The sequence below is a fragment of the Clarias gariepinus genome, unplaced genomic scaffold, assembly GCF_024256425.1.
Source record: "Clarias gariepinus isolate MV-2021 ecotype Netherlands unplaced genomic scaffold, CGAR_prim_01v2 scaffold_33, whole genome shotgun sequence".
Lineage (NCBI taxonomy): Eukaryota > Metazoa > Chordata > Actinopteri > Siluriformes > Clariidae > Clarias > Clarias gariepinus.
In genome coordinates this window covers 292,501-310,909 of record NW_026521000.1, presented here as the reverse complement: position 1 = coordinate 310,909, position 18,409 = coordinate 292,501, and the positions used below count along the sequence as shown (strand labels likewise).

At 43.0% G+C, this 18,409-nt stretch overlaps 3 protein-coding genes across 3 annotated transcripts in view; 2 read left to right on the top strand and 1 right to left on the bottom strand.

Annotated features, from left to right (window-relative positions):
• Positions 1-1,684: 1,684 nt before the first annotated feature.
• LOC128517053 (5-hydroxytryptamine receptor 2C) lies at positions 1,685-3,943 on the bottom strand. Its single transcript, XM_053490807.1, has 3 exons — positions 3,661-3,943; positions 2,766-2,966; positions 1,685-2,514 (listed from the first exon to the last, which is right to left on the bottom strand). The coding sequence occupies exons 1-3, from the start codon at positions 3,941-3,943 to the stop codon at positions 1,685-1,687; spliced, it is 1,314 nt and encodes a 437-aa protein (XP_053346782.1).
• Positions 3,944-4,893: 950 nt separating this feature from the next.
• Positions 4,894-13,648, top strand: tmem185 (transmembrane protein 185). The gene is made up of 7 exons (XM_053490843.1): positions 4,894-5,060; positions 6,908-7,084; positions 7,241-7,448; positions 9,096-9,179; positions 9,482-9,658; positions 9,897-10,020; positions 11,789-13,648. The coding sequence occupies exons 1-7, from the start codon at positions 5,023-5,025 to the stop codon at positions 12,031-12,033; spliced, it is 1,053 nt and encodes a 350-aa protein (XP_053346818.1). The 5' UTR covers positions 4,894-5,022; the 3' UTR covers positions 12,034-13,648.
• A 1,185-nt stretch (positions 13,649-14,833) lies between these two features.
• The window catches only part of stk26 (serine/threonine protein kinase 26), a 15,023-nt gene continuing 11,447 nt past the window's right edge, over positions 14,834-18,409 (top strand). The window contains exon 1 of the mRNA XM_053490842.1: positions 14,834-15,208. Coding sequence (XP_053346817.1) covers positions 15,167-15,208 — 42 coding nt within the window. The 5' untranslated portion in view covers positions 14,834-15,166. The remainder of the gene's footprint in view (positions 15,209-18,409) is intronic.

The following is an 18,409-nucleotide window of genomic DNA, read 5'->3' as shown; positions in this document are numbered from 1 at the left end:
TTCCCTCACTTCACATAAAACCCCTTGGTTTTGCTGAAAGGTGTGAATGAGGATACGAATGTGTGTGACGCTGAGTTACAGACAGGTGTCCAGTCCGGTGTGTATGTCTCTCTGACCACACCCCTACAACCCTGACCATCATAGGGCAGATACTGAAAATATACCCAAACATTCTGCAGTACAAAAATAAAGAAGAAGTTCATTAGGAGATGAAGACATTATTGCCACATGAGTGACGTGAGGTGTGGTCTCACCCTGCGGGTGTCTCCTCAGTCTCTCTCCAGCACTGGGAAAGTAAAAGGCTCCCAAAGGGGTCGAGGCCATGGCTCACAGGCTTTATTCCGTCACTACTGATCGAACCGGCCAGTGCCAAACTTAACACACTTAAATCACATGACTTTGTTTTATTAGTTCTGGTTGCTTTTTAAACAGAAATACTTTTGAAAACATTATTTTGTGGGAATTTAAACTTATAAATGACGTCTTGTGACCACTAGGGGGCGTCCCACACTTTGGGAAACACTGGCCTGAGTTATTACCAGCAGTATGAGTATTTCCACAGCTCTTACATTATACTAGACATTTCTAAGTAATGTGGAGGTGATTAAAAGTACACAGGCAGATGTGTGTAGTGTAAATGCAAATGCTCTGCTGCTTCATGAAGGAACCTGAGGACCTGAACACAGGCTGTCAGTGTCAGATTCTCAGCAGATACACCGGAGCGACTGTGTTCTGTTAATGTTTCGCCAAAAAAAAAAAAAAGAAGTTTGTATTGAGAGTTAGTGTAAGGACAAAATGTAAGTAAAAGGTGTTTGGCATTCTTGAACACCACTGCAATGTTTAAAAAAAAACTGAAAAACACCTGAAAGGTCGTCCGGGGTCACGGAATCAGAACACTTTCTAATCCTTCACTTAATGATCTGCGCTCTGTGTGTGCTGTGTGTTATCAGCATAACAGTGAAGGTTTCTATGTTCACTGAAAAGTTAACCTTAAGGTAAGGTATAGAGAGAAGAAGAACCTTATGGAACACTAAAACGACCCGGGCTCCAAACTCTCAGATCCCAATCCGATCAAGCCCCCTCACGTCCGATCCACTGGGCTTAATGTTTTGCACTGTGATGTTATGGCTGATCGGTGTACTTCTTATTTAAGACAAATGAGGTGGAGTTGAAACAGTGAGGAAGGTACACTCAACTTCAATTCGACTCAATTCAATTTTATTTGTATAGTGCTTTTAACAAAGCAGCTTTACACAATCAACAGAAAATTATTTAAGTGTGTGAGATGTGAGTGTGTGTGAATCAGAATGATCAGATCGTCCGTGATCAACAAGCCGAGGGCGACGGTGCTGAGGGAAAAACTCTAAGATGTCAATATGAAGAAACCCTGAGAGGAACCAGACTCACCAGGGAACCCATCCTCATCTGGGTGATAACGGATAGCAGGGATTGATCTGCACTCATACTGTGTGTTAAGAGGCTGGAAGTTCAGTATAACAGGAGATGTGGAGAAGTTCATATGGAGTCCAGTTGGTTATTGGAGGCTCAGGTGGACTAGAGGAAACTCCAGTCCTGAACTATGGAGTGACTGCAGTCACGAGCCCTCAGAGAAACAGCTGTCTGCATCGGCCGAGGACAGGACCGTCTTCATGGTAAAGTGGAACACGATCACTGATTCTACCAATCACACTCTACTGATGTTATCGGTGGAGCTAGCAAAATCGCTAACGCCTTCTTTCAGCATCTCACTTTCAGCATCTCGGCCTAAAAAGCCGTTAGCATTAGTGTCTGTGACGCTCCTCTCACACAGCACTGGGGTGGGTGTAACGGAGTAAACCTGACAGGCTGAGTTACTGAGTACAGGTTTAGCCTGTGTGTTATAGCGACAGCTCAGGTAGCGGGAGAACGCTTGACGGTAGTTCGTGTTAAACAGGGTGTAGATGAGCGGGTTGACTCCGGAGGAAGCGTAGCCCAACCATACGAAAATGTCCATCAGTCTGAGCAGGCATTTACTGCAGCCATCCTGGCACGCGGCGATCAACACGTTAGTAATAAAAAACGGGCACCACATGACCAGGAAGAGAAAAAAGACCACACCCAAGACCTGGGAGGCCCTACGCTCATTCTTGATGGCTTGTGCCATGCGGCGTTTGCCCTGACCACGTGGACCTGCACAGTCACGCAGCCTTAGCGGAGGGCTGAGGTGCTGCAGCGCGCCTTTGTTTGGGGAATTAGAACGAGTGGACGGGGCATCACTCAGGAGGCTGGGCTGTGGCGATGGAGTTAGGCTCCTGGTGTTAGCACAGTTCCTGTGCTCAGGAGAGAAGGTGGCGAGATGCTGCTGCAGCACCCGCATGGTCAGACAGTAGCACACCACCATGATAACGAGGGGGAGAAAGAACACCACAGAGGAACCCACCAGCACAAAGCGCGGCTCAGTAAGAACACAACTGCCATTCACCAGGAACTTCTGCTCATCCTGCAGGCTGATCACAGGGATGGGCAAAGAGATGACTGGAAGAAGAAGAGCACAGGAAGTGAGGAGGAGGAGGAGGAGGTGAAGCAAAACAGCAGAATAGATAAAAGTGGAGGATTATTCAGCAGTGCAGATGATTAAATAACAATAATATTTACCTCACAGTTTTTAAATCAAATAGTGGTGGTGATGATCTGGAGAGCTTGAGCCCATGGTGGCCAAAATGGCACGACCTGTGATGTCTGATACATTGCACTATGCTATGTATGTTCAGTAAGTGTGTTCTCACCCATGGAGATGGTCCAGACTGCAGTGATCTTGGTCATGGCCCTGTAGGGGGAGTTGGTGCAGCTGTGTTGGATCGGGCTTCGGATGCCGATGTAGCGGTCCAGAGAAATGGCACACAGGTGCATGATGGAGGCGGTGCAGAAGAACACATCTAGGAAGATCCACATGGGACAGAAGACGTGGGGCAGAGGCCACGAGTAATCTGGATGCAGGTGTGTAAAACGTGTAGAAAGTTAGGGTCAGTTTTTCTATTTTTTACCCCAGAGGCCCTGCAGAGTCACGCTCTGGCGGTACAATGGGAACCTGCTCAACACCCGGTAATGTAATGTTTTGTGTTGTACCGTTATGGTTGATCCATGTATCCATGTAAGATAGCTGGACAGATGGGCTTCTATTTTATATTTTAACTGTGTATAAATGGAGACGTGACAGAGGTGCAGTCAGCATAAACAGATTAATATCAGTGTATTCACTTAGTGTCCATGGAGATTAGACATAAAGTGATCGGTTAGTGTTCAGATATAATGAGCCCATATCACTCGTTTTCACAGCTGAATTGTGTAATCGCGCAGAGACAAATACAATTACTTGTTCAAATATTAAACTGGGATATTTAATGCTGAAGACCAACACAGGGACCTGAGATATACGAAGCAGACCACTTTCCCTACACAGGCTTATTGTTGGGAAAAGAGTAATCTCACCGTGGTGTTTGTATTCACTCACAATACAGCTTAAACATTTGCAACACACACACACACACACACACACACACACACATGTACAGCAGCCTTAAACTTACTTCATAAGTCTCATTTGTTCAGAATGAAGTGATGTGTTTAACTCTTGATTTTCCTCAAAGTGCTGAATCTAATTTCTATAAATGAGGAACTCACTGTAGAGCAGGTTGATGAGCGCCGCAGGCATGACCAGGACTCCCACCAGCAGGTCTGCTACAGCCAGCGAGCGCAGGAAGAAGTTCGTGGCATTGTGCAGCTTCTTCTCCAAGGACACGGCCAGAATTACCAAAATATTCCCACCAACGGTGAAGAAGATGATGAGCAGAATGATCAAAGCAGGCCAGTTCTTCCCCTCACTCACACAACTGGGTACCAGGCCGGAGTGGTTGGATCCAGGACGGCTCTGGTTGATGCGATTAGCGCAGTGTAACAAAGTCATAGTCAGACTACAGTACAGTACAGTGTCCATTTCAGTACTCTGGGCTTCAGGTGAGGTCAGGTCAATGTCCTGCTTGGCTGGGAGGAGCTTCGTATTCAGAACTGTGCAGCTTAAACGCTAAGTAAGCAGAGGACTGGAGAACTGGAGGAGAAAACACACACACACACACACACACACACACAGTAATGTCATGAACATGTGTGTAAACTATATAGGTAATGAGTTATAATCTCCAAATCATTACTTCTGATATTCCTTTTTATTTAGCATGTATGCGAAAATGAGCATTAACTCCTAAAGAAGATATTCAGCTTTAATTAAACCACACTGTAACGTTCTTCAGGGCAGGAAAACAGTGTAATGTTGGGAAGAGGTAAGCTGGTGAAGATGAAGGTGGTACTGAGGACCAGGTGGGAGATGATGGAGAGTCTGCAGAAAGAGTGTGAAAAGAAAACAACAGGAGGGGGCAAGAGGCTTAAAAACGAAATGTTAACAGAAAGTACAGGAGAGAATCATGCTGGCTGTGGACAAACAGAGGAGGTCTGGGGAAAGGAGTCGAATAACACAGATACAAACAATTATTACAAACAATCAGATAGAAACTATTATTATTATTATTATTATTATTATTGGTATTATTATTATTATTATTATTTCTGCAGAAAGGTAGAGGAGCTGGAGGATCTTAAGAATAAATGAAATGAAAAAATCTTTCAATTGAATAAAATTGCATTGAGACAAGAGAATAAGTGTATTTATAATAATAATAATAATAATAATATTGTTTGTATCTGATTTGTTCTGTACTCGCTGAATCATTTTATTTTATTTTTAATGTTTGTTTGTGAATAATTGATTTGCTTATTAAATAACTGAAACAGTTACACACAGAAGACTGGCTGCTCTCGGTCACGTGACTGTGCCGTCGCTCCTCGCCCTGGTTCCTAAACCCTGCGCTCGCGGACAGCTCAGCCTCAGTAATGTCACCTCAGTGGGGTTAGCCTAGCCTAGCCTAGCCTAGCAGCTCCGTCTTTTAACATCATCATAATTATTAAATATGGTATGAAATCCAGGGAAAGATGAATCTCCGGGGATTTTTTCAGGATTTTAATCCGAGGTAAAATATAAATATATATATAAATCTCTCAGCCTTGTTTCTCTCCTTGTGTTTGTATAAGTTACTCGGCTGTGGTTAGCATGCTAGCAGCTAGTTATGGCCAAGGATTAGCATCCTGACAGGAGAGCTCTGTTAGCATTGTTAGTTAGCCTCAGTTCCAAACCCACAGCTTTAATTCCCACAGTTTCTCATTGTTTTCTGTATTATTATTCCAGCTGTTGTAACAGACAGATGTGTGAGAGCTAGCTAACTTTCTGCTGCTGCTCTTCTGGACTTCCAGTGATGTACACTGGACATGTCATGTCTGAGTTTAAACTGAACAAACACCAGGAGTGATTCAAGTCAGGTACTAAGGTGCTAAAACTTCTGCACAGTGTGGCTAAGAGTGCTGTAGTGTCTTTAGAGCTTCATAACTGTTAATAATGCATTAAAGAACAGCTTAATGTTCAGACGTTACAGTGAAACTCCACATCCTCTTTATGCACATTTACTCATTAATCTTATTTAATTATCTGATGTTGCTTACAGGTGGATTCACGTGTGTTGAAATTAAGATTTATTACATTTCATTAATTATTGCTCTTATCCCTAATGACCAGTTAATTAAGAAATATCACTCTGTTGTACTGAATATCTGCAAAGTTGTGATGCGGTTGTAAGCACTGTTTATTATCAACAGATTATGATTTGTTTCTGTATTTAACCAGTTATTTTACTCCGCCCACATGCCCCCTTCTGCGCCTGATGAAACTAACTAACCGCGACTAGCGAGGCTGGCATGCGACAGTTAGTGCAATTAACAGGGGTAAAAGTAGTTTCAAGTTCTTAGTGGTACTCAAATTCAAATACACAGTCATACACAGTACGATATGCAGTGAAATGCTTACGACCAGTGACCTTAAAAAAAAAACAACTTATACGTAAGAAATCAATATGAATAAAAAGAAATACTAAAGTAAATAAATTTAACTAGTAAAATAAACTGTTCAAATAAGGGCATAATAAAAATATTACGAAATATAAAAGAAAAAAAGTATATATATAAAATTTGAACGTGACAATGGTTGTGCAAATATCCATAAAAACCTCACTTTTTGGCCAAAAGGTAAGGAGAATAAACCATGCAGGTGGTGGACAGTCCTGAGAAACTCAACAGATTTAATTTACACTTATTACACTTTAGAATATAAAGATCCAAAAGAGCGTTAAATTGAAAGCTAGTGCACTATGTAGGGTGTACAGTCCCTTATTCCACACACCAAGTAGTGCCCTTGATCAGGGGTTAGAGAGGGATTTGGGATTCAGCCTTGTGTTAGAAGCTAGTTAGCTTCGTAGCTGAGCGTTAGCCGTGAACAGAACGACGCGGACGGTTCAGAGGCGATTCAGAAGGACTTAGAAGTGATGAGTGCAGAGACGGCGTGTTGTTTAAGACGCCATAACGTTATCAGATGTGTGTTCTTACTGAAAGTGCTTCTGTGACTGGGTGTGAATGTGGGTTTAGTCAGACAGCTGCTCTCTCCTCAGTACTGCGGACCGTACAGACCTACTCTCACCCACGCTGAGACACACAGTTAGTGTCATTAACCACTGGACAACACCTGGGACACGCCCACTCATACATATAGTTACAGCGCTGTTACTGTCTGTTATCAGCACCCATGGAATATTGTCCAATCAGATTACTCGCTCAGGACTAACTGTTGTATTTAAGGTTTCTGAATGAATATAAGAGCTTTAATAATCCTGAGTTCTGATTTAGTGTTCTAATGTTTCTGTGCTGATTTAGGGTCAGAGTGTAAAACAGCTCATAACACTACTGAGTTTGTTCACTTCTCTTTCTATTTCAGTAAATTCCTGATCTATGCGTGTCTGCTGCTGTTCTCGGTGCTGCTCTCCTTACGCCTGGACAGAGATATAGAGTGGAGTTACTGGGCCGTGTTCGCACCCATCTGGCTCTGGAAGCTGATGGTAATCATCGGGGCGTCTGTGGGCACAGGGGTATGGGCTCACAACCCTCAGTACAGGTCAGTGTATGTCTACACCTGGTCGTGGGCATGGCTCGGGCATTCGTTTGATAAAATTTTCACCCATAAGGCCGCGGCGAGTCTGCCACGCTGTCCTCTCGTACCTCGATTTCTAATCAACTCTGATTTATTAATTTCCATTCACATGTTTTTCAGGGCTGAGGGCGAGACTGGTGTCGAGTTCAAGGCCATGTTGATCGCTGTTGGGATCCATCTCCTCCTCCTGACGTTTGAGGTCCTGGTGTGTGACCGTGTGGAGAGAGGGAAACACTTCTGGCTGCTGGTCTTCATGCCGCTCTTTTTCGTCTCGCCCGTCTCTGTGGCTGCGTGTGTGTGGGGCTTCAGACACGACCGCTCGCTTGAGGTTAGTACCTGATTAGATTTTCGCAGTGTGTACAGTCGTGGCCAAAAGTTTTGAGAATTACATAAATATTGGAAATTGGAAAAGTTGCTGCTTAAGTTTTATGATAGCAATTTGCATATACTCCAGAATGTTATGAAGAATGATCAGATGAATTCCATAGTCCTTCTTTGCCATGACTTAATCCCCAAAAAAACCTTTCCACTACATTTCATTGCTGTCATTAAAGGACCTGCTGAGATCATTTCAGTAATCGTCTTGTTAACTCAGGTGAGAATGTTGACGAGCACAAGGCTGGAGATCATTATGTCAGGCTGATTGGGTTAGAATGGCACTTGACATATTAAAAGGAGGGTGATGCTTGAAATCATTGTTCTTCCATTGGTAACCATGGTGACCTGCAAAGAAACGCCTGCAGCCATCACTGCGATGCATAAAAATGGCTTCACAGACAAGAATATTGTGGCTACTAAGATTGCACCTAAATCAACAATTAATAGGATCATCAAGAACTTTAAGGAAAGAGGTTCAATTCTTGTTAAGAAGGCTTCAGGCCGTCCAAGAAAGTCCAGCAAGTGCCAGGATCGTCTCCTAAAGAGGATTCAGCTGCAGGATCGGAGTGCCACCAGTGCAGAGCTCGCTCAGGAATGGCAGCAGGCAGGTGTGAGCACATCTGCACACACAGTGAGGCGAAGACGTGAGGGAAGATGGCCTGGTGTCAAGAAGGGCAGCAAAGAAGCCACTTCTCTCCAAAAAAAAACATCAGGGACAGATTGAGTCCTGCAGAAAGTATGGTTAATGGACTGCTGAGGACTGGGGCAAAGTCATATTCTCAGATGAAGCCTCTTTCCGATTGTTTGGAGCATCTGGAAAAAGGCTTGTCCGGAGAAGAAAAGGTGAGCGCTACCATCAGTCCTGTGTCACACCAACAGTAAAGCATCCTGAGACCATTCATGTGTGGGGTTCCTTCTCATCCAAGGGAGGGGGCTCACTCACAATTTTGCCCAAAAACACAGCCATGAATAAAGAACGGTACCAAAACACCCTCCAACAGCAACTTCTTCCAACAACCCAACAACAGTTTGGTGAAGAACAATGCATTTTCCACCACGATGGAGCACCGTGCCATACGGCAAAAGTGATAACTAAGTGGCTCGGGGACCAAAACGTTGGAATTTTGGGTCCATGGCCTGGAAAGTCCCCAGATCTTAATCCCATTGAGAACTTGTGGTCAATCCTCAAGAGGCGGGTGGACAAACAAAAACCCACTAATTCTGACAAACTCCAAGAAGTGATTATAAAGAATGGGTTGCTATCAGTCAGGATTTGGCCCAGAAGTTGATTGAGAGCCCAGTCGAATTGCAGAGGTCCTGAAAAAGAAGCGCCAACACTGCAAATACTGACTCTTTACATAAATGTCATGTAATCGTCGATAAAAGCCTTTGAAACGTATGAAGTGCTTGTAATTATATTTCAGTTCATCACAGAAACAACTGAAACAAAGATCTAAAAGCAGTTTAGCCGCAAATTGTGTGAAAACTTATATTTGCATAATTCTCAAACCTTTTGGCCACGACTGTACTTCAGTCCTGTAGCTCTTTAGCTCACAGCTAACCTCTCTCTCTCTCTCTCTCTCTCTCTTCTCCTCAGCTGGAGATCCTGTGCTCTGTGAACATCCTGCAGTTCATCTTCATCGCTCTGCGGCTGGATAAAATCATCAACTGGCCGTGGCTGGTAAGATCTCGGACCTGCTCAGTGGTCAGGTCATGTGACCTGGTTCTAGTTAAAGGAGATTGAGTTCTGTTAAGCCGTGTGTCACAGTGATGTGTGTGTGTGTGTGTGTGTGTGTGTGTGTGTGTTTGTTCTCTACTCATGAGAACATCAGTTACTCCTCCCTCTACTGTCTTGTCTGTCTCTCTATCAATCTATTTATCTATTTATATACAGTACGTTCACATAAACACAATAAGTTACACTTTGTGAGTGTAAGTGAAGGTAAATCCTCTGTTCTTTTGTTGTTTTGTGTTTGTGTGCAGGTGGTCTGTGTGCCGCTGTGGATCCTCATGTCCTTCCTGTGTCTGGTGGTCCTTTATTACATCGTCTGGTCCGTGCTTTTCCTGCGCTCCATGGATGTGATCGCAGAGCAGCGGCGCACACACATCACCATGGCCATCAGCTGGATGGCGATCGTCGTGCCCTTGCTGACCTTCGAGGTGTGTGTGTGTGTGTCATGAGAATCATGTTTGCAGTGTTTCTTTGGGTTCCTTTTTTCAGTACTGTCTTTACTATAAAACTATTTATTGTGATTTACTTTATATGCTTGTAGATTTGAATTAAGTTTAATTAAAGTAGTAACGTTTTACAATAAAAAAAAACAAAGGACAGAAATCTGTTTAGAATTTTATGTTTATTTTCCCCATTTTATGTTTTATATGTTACACTTTGCAACAGATCCTCCTCGTGCACAAGTTAGACGGTCATTACGAGTCCAAGTTTGTGCCAGTCTTCGTGCCGCTCTGGATCTCCCTGGTGACGCTGATGGCGACTACATTCGGACAAAAAGGAGGAAATCACTGTAAGTCAGCTTATTTTTCGTAAAAGTTCTAATTTCTGAGTGCGTGTTCAGTTCTGCAGGACACAGGGGGTAACGATTCTCTTTTTGATGTGTTAGTGTGTAGAATTCCTCAACGTCACACGCCATCAATCGTACAAGAATCAAAATGATTATAAATAATTTATTCTGTTAAAAACACACACACATTCAAACATTTATCATTACAGCACGTGAGGTTAGGAGTGTGAGCTGAAAATCATGGGATTGCACATGCAGCCTGCTTCATAAACTTGCGCTGCAAAGAAACACGTAGCGGTACACGGTGGTTCCCGCTCGAGTCTAAAACGGTGTCTAAAACAGCTTCTTTTTAAACATTTTGAAATCAAAAACAATGCAAAACATTGTATTTTTTTCTTTATAAACTACATAAGTTAAAACATGCCTATGAAAAAAAAATTTATATTATAATTGAAATGTCTTGTTCATATGTTTAGATACAGTGGGGCAAAAAAGTATTTTCAGCCACCAACTGTGCAAGTTCTCCCACTTCAAAAGATGAGAGAGGCCTGTAATTTTCATCATAGGTATATCTATGAGGGACAAAATAAGAAAAATAAATACAGAAAATCACATTCTATTTATTTGCAAATTATGGTGGAAAATAACAAGATTTCATCTCAATGCTTTGTTATATATCCTTTGTTGACAGTGACGGAGGTCAAACGTTTTCTGTAAGTCTTCACAAGGTCTTCACACACTGTTGCTGGTATTCTGGCCCGTTCCTCCATGCAGATCTCCTCTAGAGCAGTGATGTTTTGGGGCTGTCGCTGGGCAACACGGACTCTCAACTCCCTCCAAAGATTTTCTATGGGTTTGGGATTTGGAGACTGGCTAGGCCACTCCAGGACCTTGAAATGCTTCTTACAAAGCCACTCCTTCGTTGCCCGGGCGGTGTGTTTGGGATCATTGTCATGCTGAAAGACCCAGACACGTTTCATCTTCAATGCCCTCGCTGATAGAAGGAGGTTTCACTCAAAATCTCACAATACGTGGCTCCATTCATTCTTTTCTTTACACGGATCAGTTGTCCCAGTGCCTGAACCGTAAAGAGCTCTATAGCTGAATTAAAGCTCTGAAGTTGGCAAAAATTTCTGCCGTATCTGGTGTTTGAAATCCACTGACTCGCTCTTTTAACCATTATGACTTATTTGTTTAACTATATGAAGTATGACGCGTGACAATCATTACAGTCGGTGGATCTCAGTCTGATGAAAACTTCACATCAAAAGTGCACATATCCACCACAACACAATCATGTGACCACCATATGCTTAACACTGTGAGTTGTGCACATTGAGCCCCCTGGTGTTCGAATATTGCAACTGCATTACATGCATAAATAACAAAATGCTGATCTGTACAACATTAGTTAAGGGAATATAGTTTTTAATCAGGTTAAAACAAAGTTTCTTCTTGGAGTCTGAAACAATTATTTATTTTAAAATATTTTATGTTTTTAATAAATGTCATAAAAATATACTGGAAACATTCTGCATTAATCTAGAGAGCACCAGAAATCAGGATGATAATTTAGGAAAAAGTAATATTAATATAATATGAGACAATAAGAACTGAAGCTGCCCCTGTTAAGTTCTACTGTTTTGCATAAAACTGTATTATTTATTCATTCATTCAGCAGCTCTGAACAATCTGTTTAGACCACACCCACTTTAGGTATTGTCACCTTTACATTCTTCTCTCTCACATTCTGCTCATTCTTCTTGTTCAGGGTGGTTTGGCATTCGCAAGGACTTTTGTCAGTTCATGCTGGAACTCTTTCCTTTCCTGCGAGAGTACGGCAACATCTCCTATGACCTGCAGCATGAAGACTCGGAGGTGTCCGAGGAGCCCCCTGCCCACGAGCCGCCTAAAATCGTGCCCATGTTCCGCAAGAAAACGGGCGTCGTCATCACGCAGAGTCCGGGGAAGTACTTTGTGCCGCCGCCCAAGTTATGCATTGACATGCCGGATTAAAGCTAAACCCAGAACTCCTTGGAGAGGGTGAGGGAGGAGTGTAGTGCCGTGAAGCAGAGTTCACTCCTGGCCTGCGGGGAATACCAGGACTGAGAGAGACAGACAACTTTTCGGACGCCTTGGCTCCTGTTTGCCGAAAGGGTTTTACGGAGCCTTGCTGAAACGGGGCTGGACCGACGTGACAGTGAGAGGGCGTGGCTTCCTGTCTGACTTTCCCCCATGACCGTTCCCAAACTAGCTCCTTTAACACTCACTGTAGGTTTTCCAGAGTCAGCCATGTACAACGTGGAGAAAGTTACGTACCGAAGCCAAAGAACACTAGATGGTTTATAAACCTGGGTCACATTTGATGCTGCCATTTTTCCAGCAATACGTTACATGTTTTTGTTATATTTGTTTTTTTCGACTATGGCAGCAACAAACAATTAAATTATTTTGTCACACTTTATGTTGGCAGTTGATCAGTCAGTGTTTATTAGGACACACTGAGGACACCGACTCATCCACACGTGGCTCTGTTTATGTTCATGGACCATGTGGAAGTATTTATAGCTGTATCTCTCTACAGCGTGTGTATTTAAGATTCAGTGTTTGTCCTGTTATTCCCACGTGTCGACCCTTTTCCTCTTTTATTATTAGAAAAAACACTTCACTTCTGATGCAACTCTGTTTAATACTAATGGCTAAAATAACAGAAACCGTCTTCTGTTCTCGCCGTCACACACACACACCAGGCTTGTACGATAGCAATTTACCTCCACGGTGGAATCGTCTATAAACTAAAAAGGAACAGAAAATAAGCATTTAAAAAATCAATTAGGATAAACAATTTAACTTCCACCACATCAGTCTGTGGGGGGTAGGGGGGGGAGTGATATTCCAGGCAGAGATGCCTGATCAGCATGAGCTGGATGAGGGGGATTTAATAAAAAGTAAATAAATCTTTTTAATTTCTTTAAATCAATTTAAATAAGTTGACATTTAAGTAGCAGTTTGGAAAGTCCCTTATCTATATAGGTGTAGGGTCAGGGGGCGGGGCCTGTCCCACAAACTCAGGGTACACCCTGGAAGGGGTGCCAACTCGGTATGGAACACAGGAGCATGCACTGGTACTATAGAAACGTGCATTTATACCAACCTGTCACTCGTGTTAGCCCCAGAACCACCATCGCCCCCCCTCCCCCCATGCTGTTAGAGTAAAATAATACACACTTTCTGACCAATGAGATTTAAGCATTCATCGCTCTTGTATAATAAATCTTTTCTATTGCACAAGCCTAACACACACACACTATAATCGTAAACACACTGACATGCAGGTATGTTTATATAAACTGTATACTCTCATATATTCTGAAGTAGAGCACTTAACACACATTTCCACAACCACATTAGTTAAAGAAGCTTGGGTAAATCTTCCTTTTGTAGATGAACGTGTGTGTGTGTGTGTGTGTGTGTGTGTGTGTGTGTGTACTCAGCTGGCCTGAGGTAGCAGCAGTGGAGTTTCTGGTAGCAGATCCGGACCAACGTGTTGTTCACACTACATCTGTGTTATTTGTTGTGTAAAAAAAGCTGAAGCTGTTCGTATTGGCTCACATTAAAATCTTCTGCTAAATATTATGGAGTTTTTCTTTACACTGCAGTTTGATAAAAAGTTGAGATCAATGCCACAACAGGTCATAAAAACAACAGTAACACTGCAGCACTACAACACTTACACTACAAAGCCGAGTATTTAATGTACTCACTGTGTTGAGATGGGGTGAGAGTCCTACCTACACCACTGTAACGCATCCACTGCAGGACGCTTAAACACTACGGGCAATTTAGGAACACCATTTAAACCAATCTACATGTCTTTGGACCGTGGGGATAAACCAGAGTACCTGAAGGAAACCCACCAAGAATAGGGAGAACATGCAAACCACACACAGACGTAAAGCAGGACTCAAACCCTCAAAAATTCAAATATCATATTCAAATTCAGTCATATACAGTACGATAGTGCTGTGAAGGTATTTTAATGTTGAGTAATACATAATTTAAATCTTGTGTATGTTTTATTCGTTTTATTTTTTATTTAGTATTTGCAAATTTCCGGAAATTGTCAAACTTGTTTACAAATTTATAGTGAATAAAAGTTATTGTATATGCCCTCTGCAGTACCGCCATAGCCCACCAGGGGGGCGCAGTCCACACCTTGGGGAAACACTTGCGCAATTGTGTGGTTTCAGCTCTGTGGTGGCAGAACCACATGTGGGTGTGGTGGTCACCAGGGGTGCACATACTTTTGGTTTTGCCACAGGGTGTAGGTCAGAATGCTTATGCATTTAGGAATAAATCAGATAAGAACACATGATTATAGAGACAATGGGATAGCATTAAGGTGAAGCGCGCGCGCGCACACACACACACACACACACACACACACACAGTTGTAACTGCGAAGGAAAATGATTTTACAAACTGAATGCTAATTAAGTGATCAGAACCCAAAAGGGAATAAAGCTGTGTTTCCTCTTTCAGGCGCTTTTATTTACATTTATGCAAATGAGGGTGAAGTAAAGGTAAAGTCTGTTGTGTAACACACTGCTGTGTGTGTGTGTGTGTGTGTGTGTGTGTGACTCACCTGTACAGGTGTATACAGAGTGAACAGTACAGGGTGTAGTTAGTTACTCAGCGCGCAGGAAGTAATGGTACCCTGCTCCTGTTGTGACGCCTCGCCCTCGTGATGACGTCAGCGCCCCGGAGTGCGCGCGCGGCTCCACCCGAGTGAGCGCGAGCGAGTTCCAGCGCAGGTTCCAACATGGCGGCCGCGGCTCTGCGCTGAACTTCTCCTGTGAGGAAAAATAAAAAGCCGAGGAAACCCCGCGATGTGCCGCCTCTCCCCCGCTCCCTGTAGCACCCGCGGACGGACCTGAACTGCCTGCGTGTGAGACGTGACGGAGGAGGCGATGCTCAGTCAGGAGCGCGGCTCATTTTAAAACTTAAAACTTTTTTTTGTTGCTTCAGGCTAGTGTGCTAGCTTTAAAGGGAGTTTAGTTAGCGCGACACTTCCCACAGCTCCGCGGACTGAGGCGAGAGGTTCCGGAGAGCACAGCGGCTGACTTGTGTGTGTGTTTTCTGAGGGGAGATGGCCCAGTCACCGGTGGCTGTACAAGTTCCCGGAATGCAGGTGAGTTTTGGAAGGTGGCAGCCAAAGGCCCCTCAGAAGGATTTCTTTTTCTACCTCTTTTTTTTTTCAAGACGATCTAGAGTCTTCTGTTATGATTGGTTAGAAGTTAACGCTGAAAGACGGACAACCAATCGTGTAGCGTGGTTATTAATAACGGCCAATCGTTCGGACGAGTCCAGCCGGTAGGCGGGATTAATTGAATACGGGTAGGAAATGTAAAACTCGGCCCTCGCCCTTACCTGGACACCAGAGCCCGAAACGTCAGGATTTATTCACTTTTCACACACACACACACACATTTGTATAATTCAGTCAGCAGAGTTCACGTAAACACGGTAACTCTGGATGACTATTTGCGGATCGTCGTGTATTTTCTGTAAGTTCTGGTTCACTTTCAGTCTGAACTTTGAGGTTAAACGGGTTCTACAGCTTTTAGCACCTGTCAGCGCGCGCGCAGCTAATGGCTGAGGCAGGGTGCGTTCACTGGCGCCGCGACACACACACACACACACACACACACACACTGGTGTTCAGGGTCTTGGTGTTTTCAGTCCAGTTGAACTTCATTAACACGTACCCACGGTACCGGTTCGGCTGTGATACACTTCAGTTCACTACTGATCCGGTTCGGTTCTGACACAAACCGGTTCAGATTAATTTAGATTATTCTAGTTTTTTATTCAAACCTTTTCATTTCTCAGCACCATGTGGCGCTCCTGCTGTTCTCTGGAGGATTTGGAATAAAAATAAAGTAAAATAACATGCTGGATCTAATGTGTGTGTGAAGGTGTGAAGACTCAAACCTCACTGTTCAGTTACTTCACCTCATCCCGTCTGTATTTGTATTACTGTGTTTATCTGCCCTTTTGTCCTTTCTGAAGTTGAACGCGGATTCATTCTGCCCTGGGCTCTGATTGGACTCTGTGTAATGATCTGAAACAGGAAGTCAGACTGGTCTGTCGAAGTGTTTACCTGATTTACACGACTGCCACCACCGTTGACCAAACACCTCTGACCTGAGCGAGCGCTAGTTTGTTGTGACGAGCGGTCAGGAGATTGGTGAGAGGCGTTTACTGAGTCTCGGTGACGGAGAACCCCTGACCCTCAAGAACTTTATGGTGGAAAAATGTCTCCAGAAATCCCCTATCACACGGCCGTTTTTTTTTTCCTCCATCACCTCCTCCATCTTTATTAACAATAAACCTCTTTTCCCTTAGACTAACCGATGGTTATAAAAGTGATTTGTTTGTCTAAACACGCTCAGATTAACCATGTTTCCTGCTAACGAGCTGCTGCTGTAACATGAGACACACCTCCGGGGGGGGGCTATACATAAAGAGCGTTTAAAGTGTTGTAAAGTTCACAGATGAGTTATTAAAGGTTCCCCTAATATCAAGAATCTGTACAAGTAACCCAAGACCTACATCTCCAGATCTGTTCTCTTGTGGTTATTCGCGGGGCGGGGGGTCTGGGCGGCGTTGGCAGGCGGGTTAGAGTTCAACACGATGCAGGTTAGAGCGTTAATCATTAGGTATTTGGTAGTGCGGCGCGCCCACCAGGCAGTTAGTGCTCCAGGTAAATGGTTAACCCCGGCCTCTCCTGAGTTCTGGATGTTTTTCTCAGTTACGTAGCAGCACAGAGACAGTGTTAGATTTGTAGCTTTACTGTAAACAATTACAGACCATAATATTAATATAGTAGAGAGTTTTAAAGGTGTTTCTTTAAAATGTGGTATTACAGTACTAGTTATTTATAAAACTTTTATAAATAATAGCAGATTTTTAAATAATATATTTGTTTATCTTGTATGTTTTTCTTAAAAGTGGGTATTATAGTTTTTTTAAACTTGAAGTCGAAAACCCAAAAATATATAATAAAACCATATCCACAATACATTATGACAGGATGCTGTAACATAATTTATTATGATTTTTTGACATTACTGTATTGCAACAGAGCTCCCTATTAACAACTGCATCTTTATTCACTTAATGTTTACTTTATTTGCTAAATATAAATAAATCACAATTCAGTGTAAACGAGTAAAAATCTTAACAAATAATGTGCTAAGTATATATATATCTAATAAAAGTTAATGAGCAAACCATAAAAAAATGGATGAAGAGATACAAGTGTTGGAGCATCAACGCTATAATGCTCTGCACCAGGACGGTGTGTGTAGGTGTGTCATTACAAGAACAGAAATAAATGTAGTTATTGATTAAACATCACACACGGTCCAGATGCGTGTGATTGAGAGACGGCCATGCTTGACTGAAATCACACTGTCTTATGTCCTTTTTTTTATTTCTCTCTGTTTTGGGGGCCTAATCAAAGAATTCATATTAAATAATAATAAAAAAAGAAACATATTCAGGTTTAGGCCACGCCCACTTCATGTTTAGATGCGGCTTTGGACAGGCCCCTGCTTGGGGTCATCCCCAATGTTCCTCGTGTTCCCCAGTTCCCAGGCTGAGATGATAAACCTTAAGCAGATGTTCCCCAGCTGTGTGCTGTGACACAGCCTCCTCGAAAGTACCGAAGGACTACGAAGCTGGAGTTAGTGTTACATATCAGGAGCGGCTGTTTGTGGTTTTTGCTCCTTTTGTGAGTGTTAATGAGAGCGACTTGTTTTGTTGTTTTGATAATATTCAGGAAATATTTTATCTTGAAATAAGTCACATTTTTCTTGGACAGAATTGGAGAGTTAGTGTGTGAAAAATGAGCGAGAGAACGCAGGACCCTGGGAACACGAGGGCGCTCTCCTACTCTCTGCAGTGAGGTCCGGGGCGGTTTTCCCAGAATTCCTCTCAGTGTGCAGAATCCAAACCAAGTCGTTCCTCTGGTTTAATAAACTCTGTGTTCTGTCTGCTTCCTCTGAAGGTTTCTTTTTATTGCCATCTTAGGAAGTTTAGACCTTGGCACTGTCCCCCTCGGCTTGATTATCAGGGACAATCTGATCATTTTCATTCATACACATTTTCTCACATTTCATAAAAACTTCCATAATTTTCTTTTGATTGTGTAAAGCTGCTTTGCGACAATTACAATTGTTAAAGCGCTATACAAATAAAATTGCATTAAGTTGTTGTAGAAGTGTGTAAATTCTCTGCAGCGTGTTGGGCGTTCCTGTGTGTTTAAGCTGCGCTCAGTGACGAGGTTTTATTTACGTCACTCCAGAGCTACATTTGCCTGGTGGAG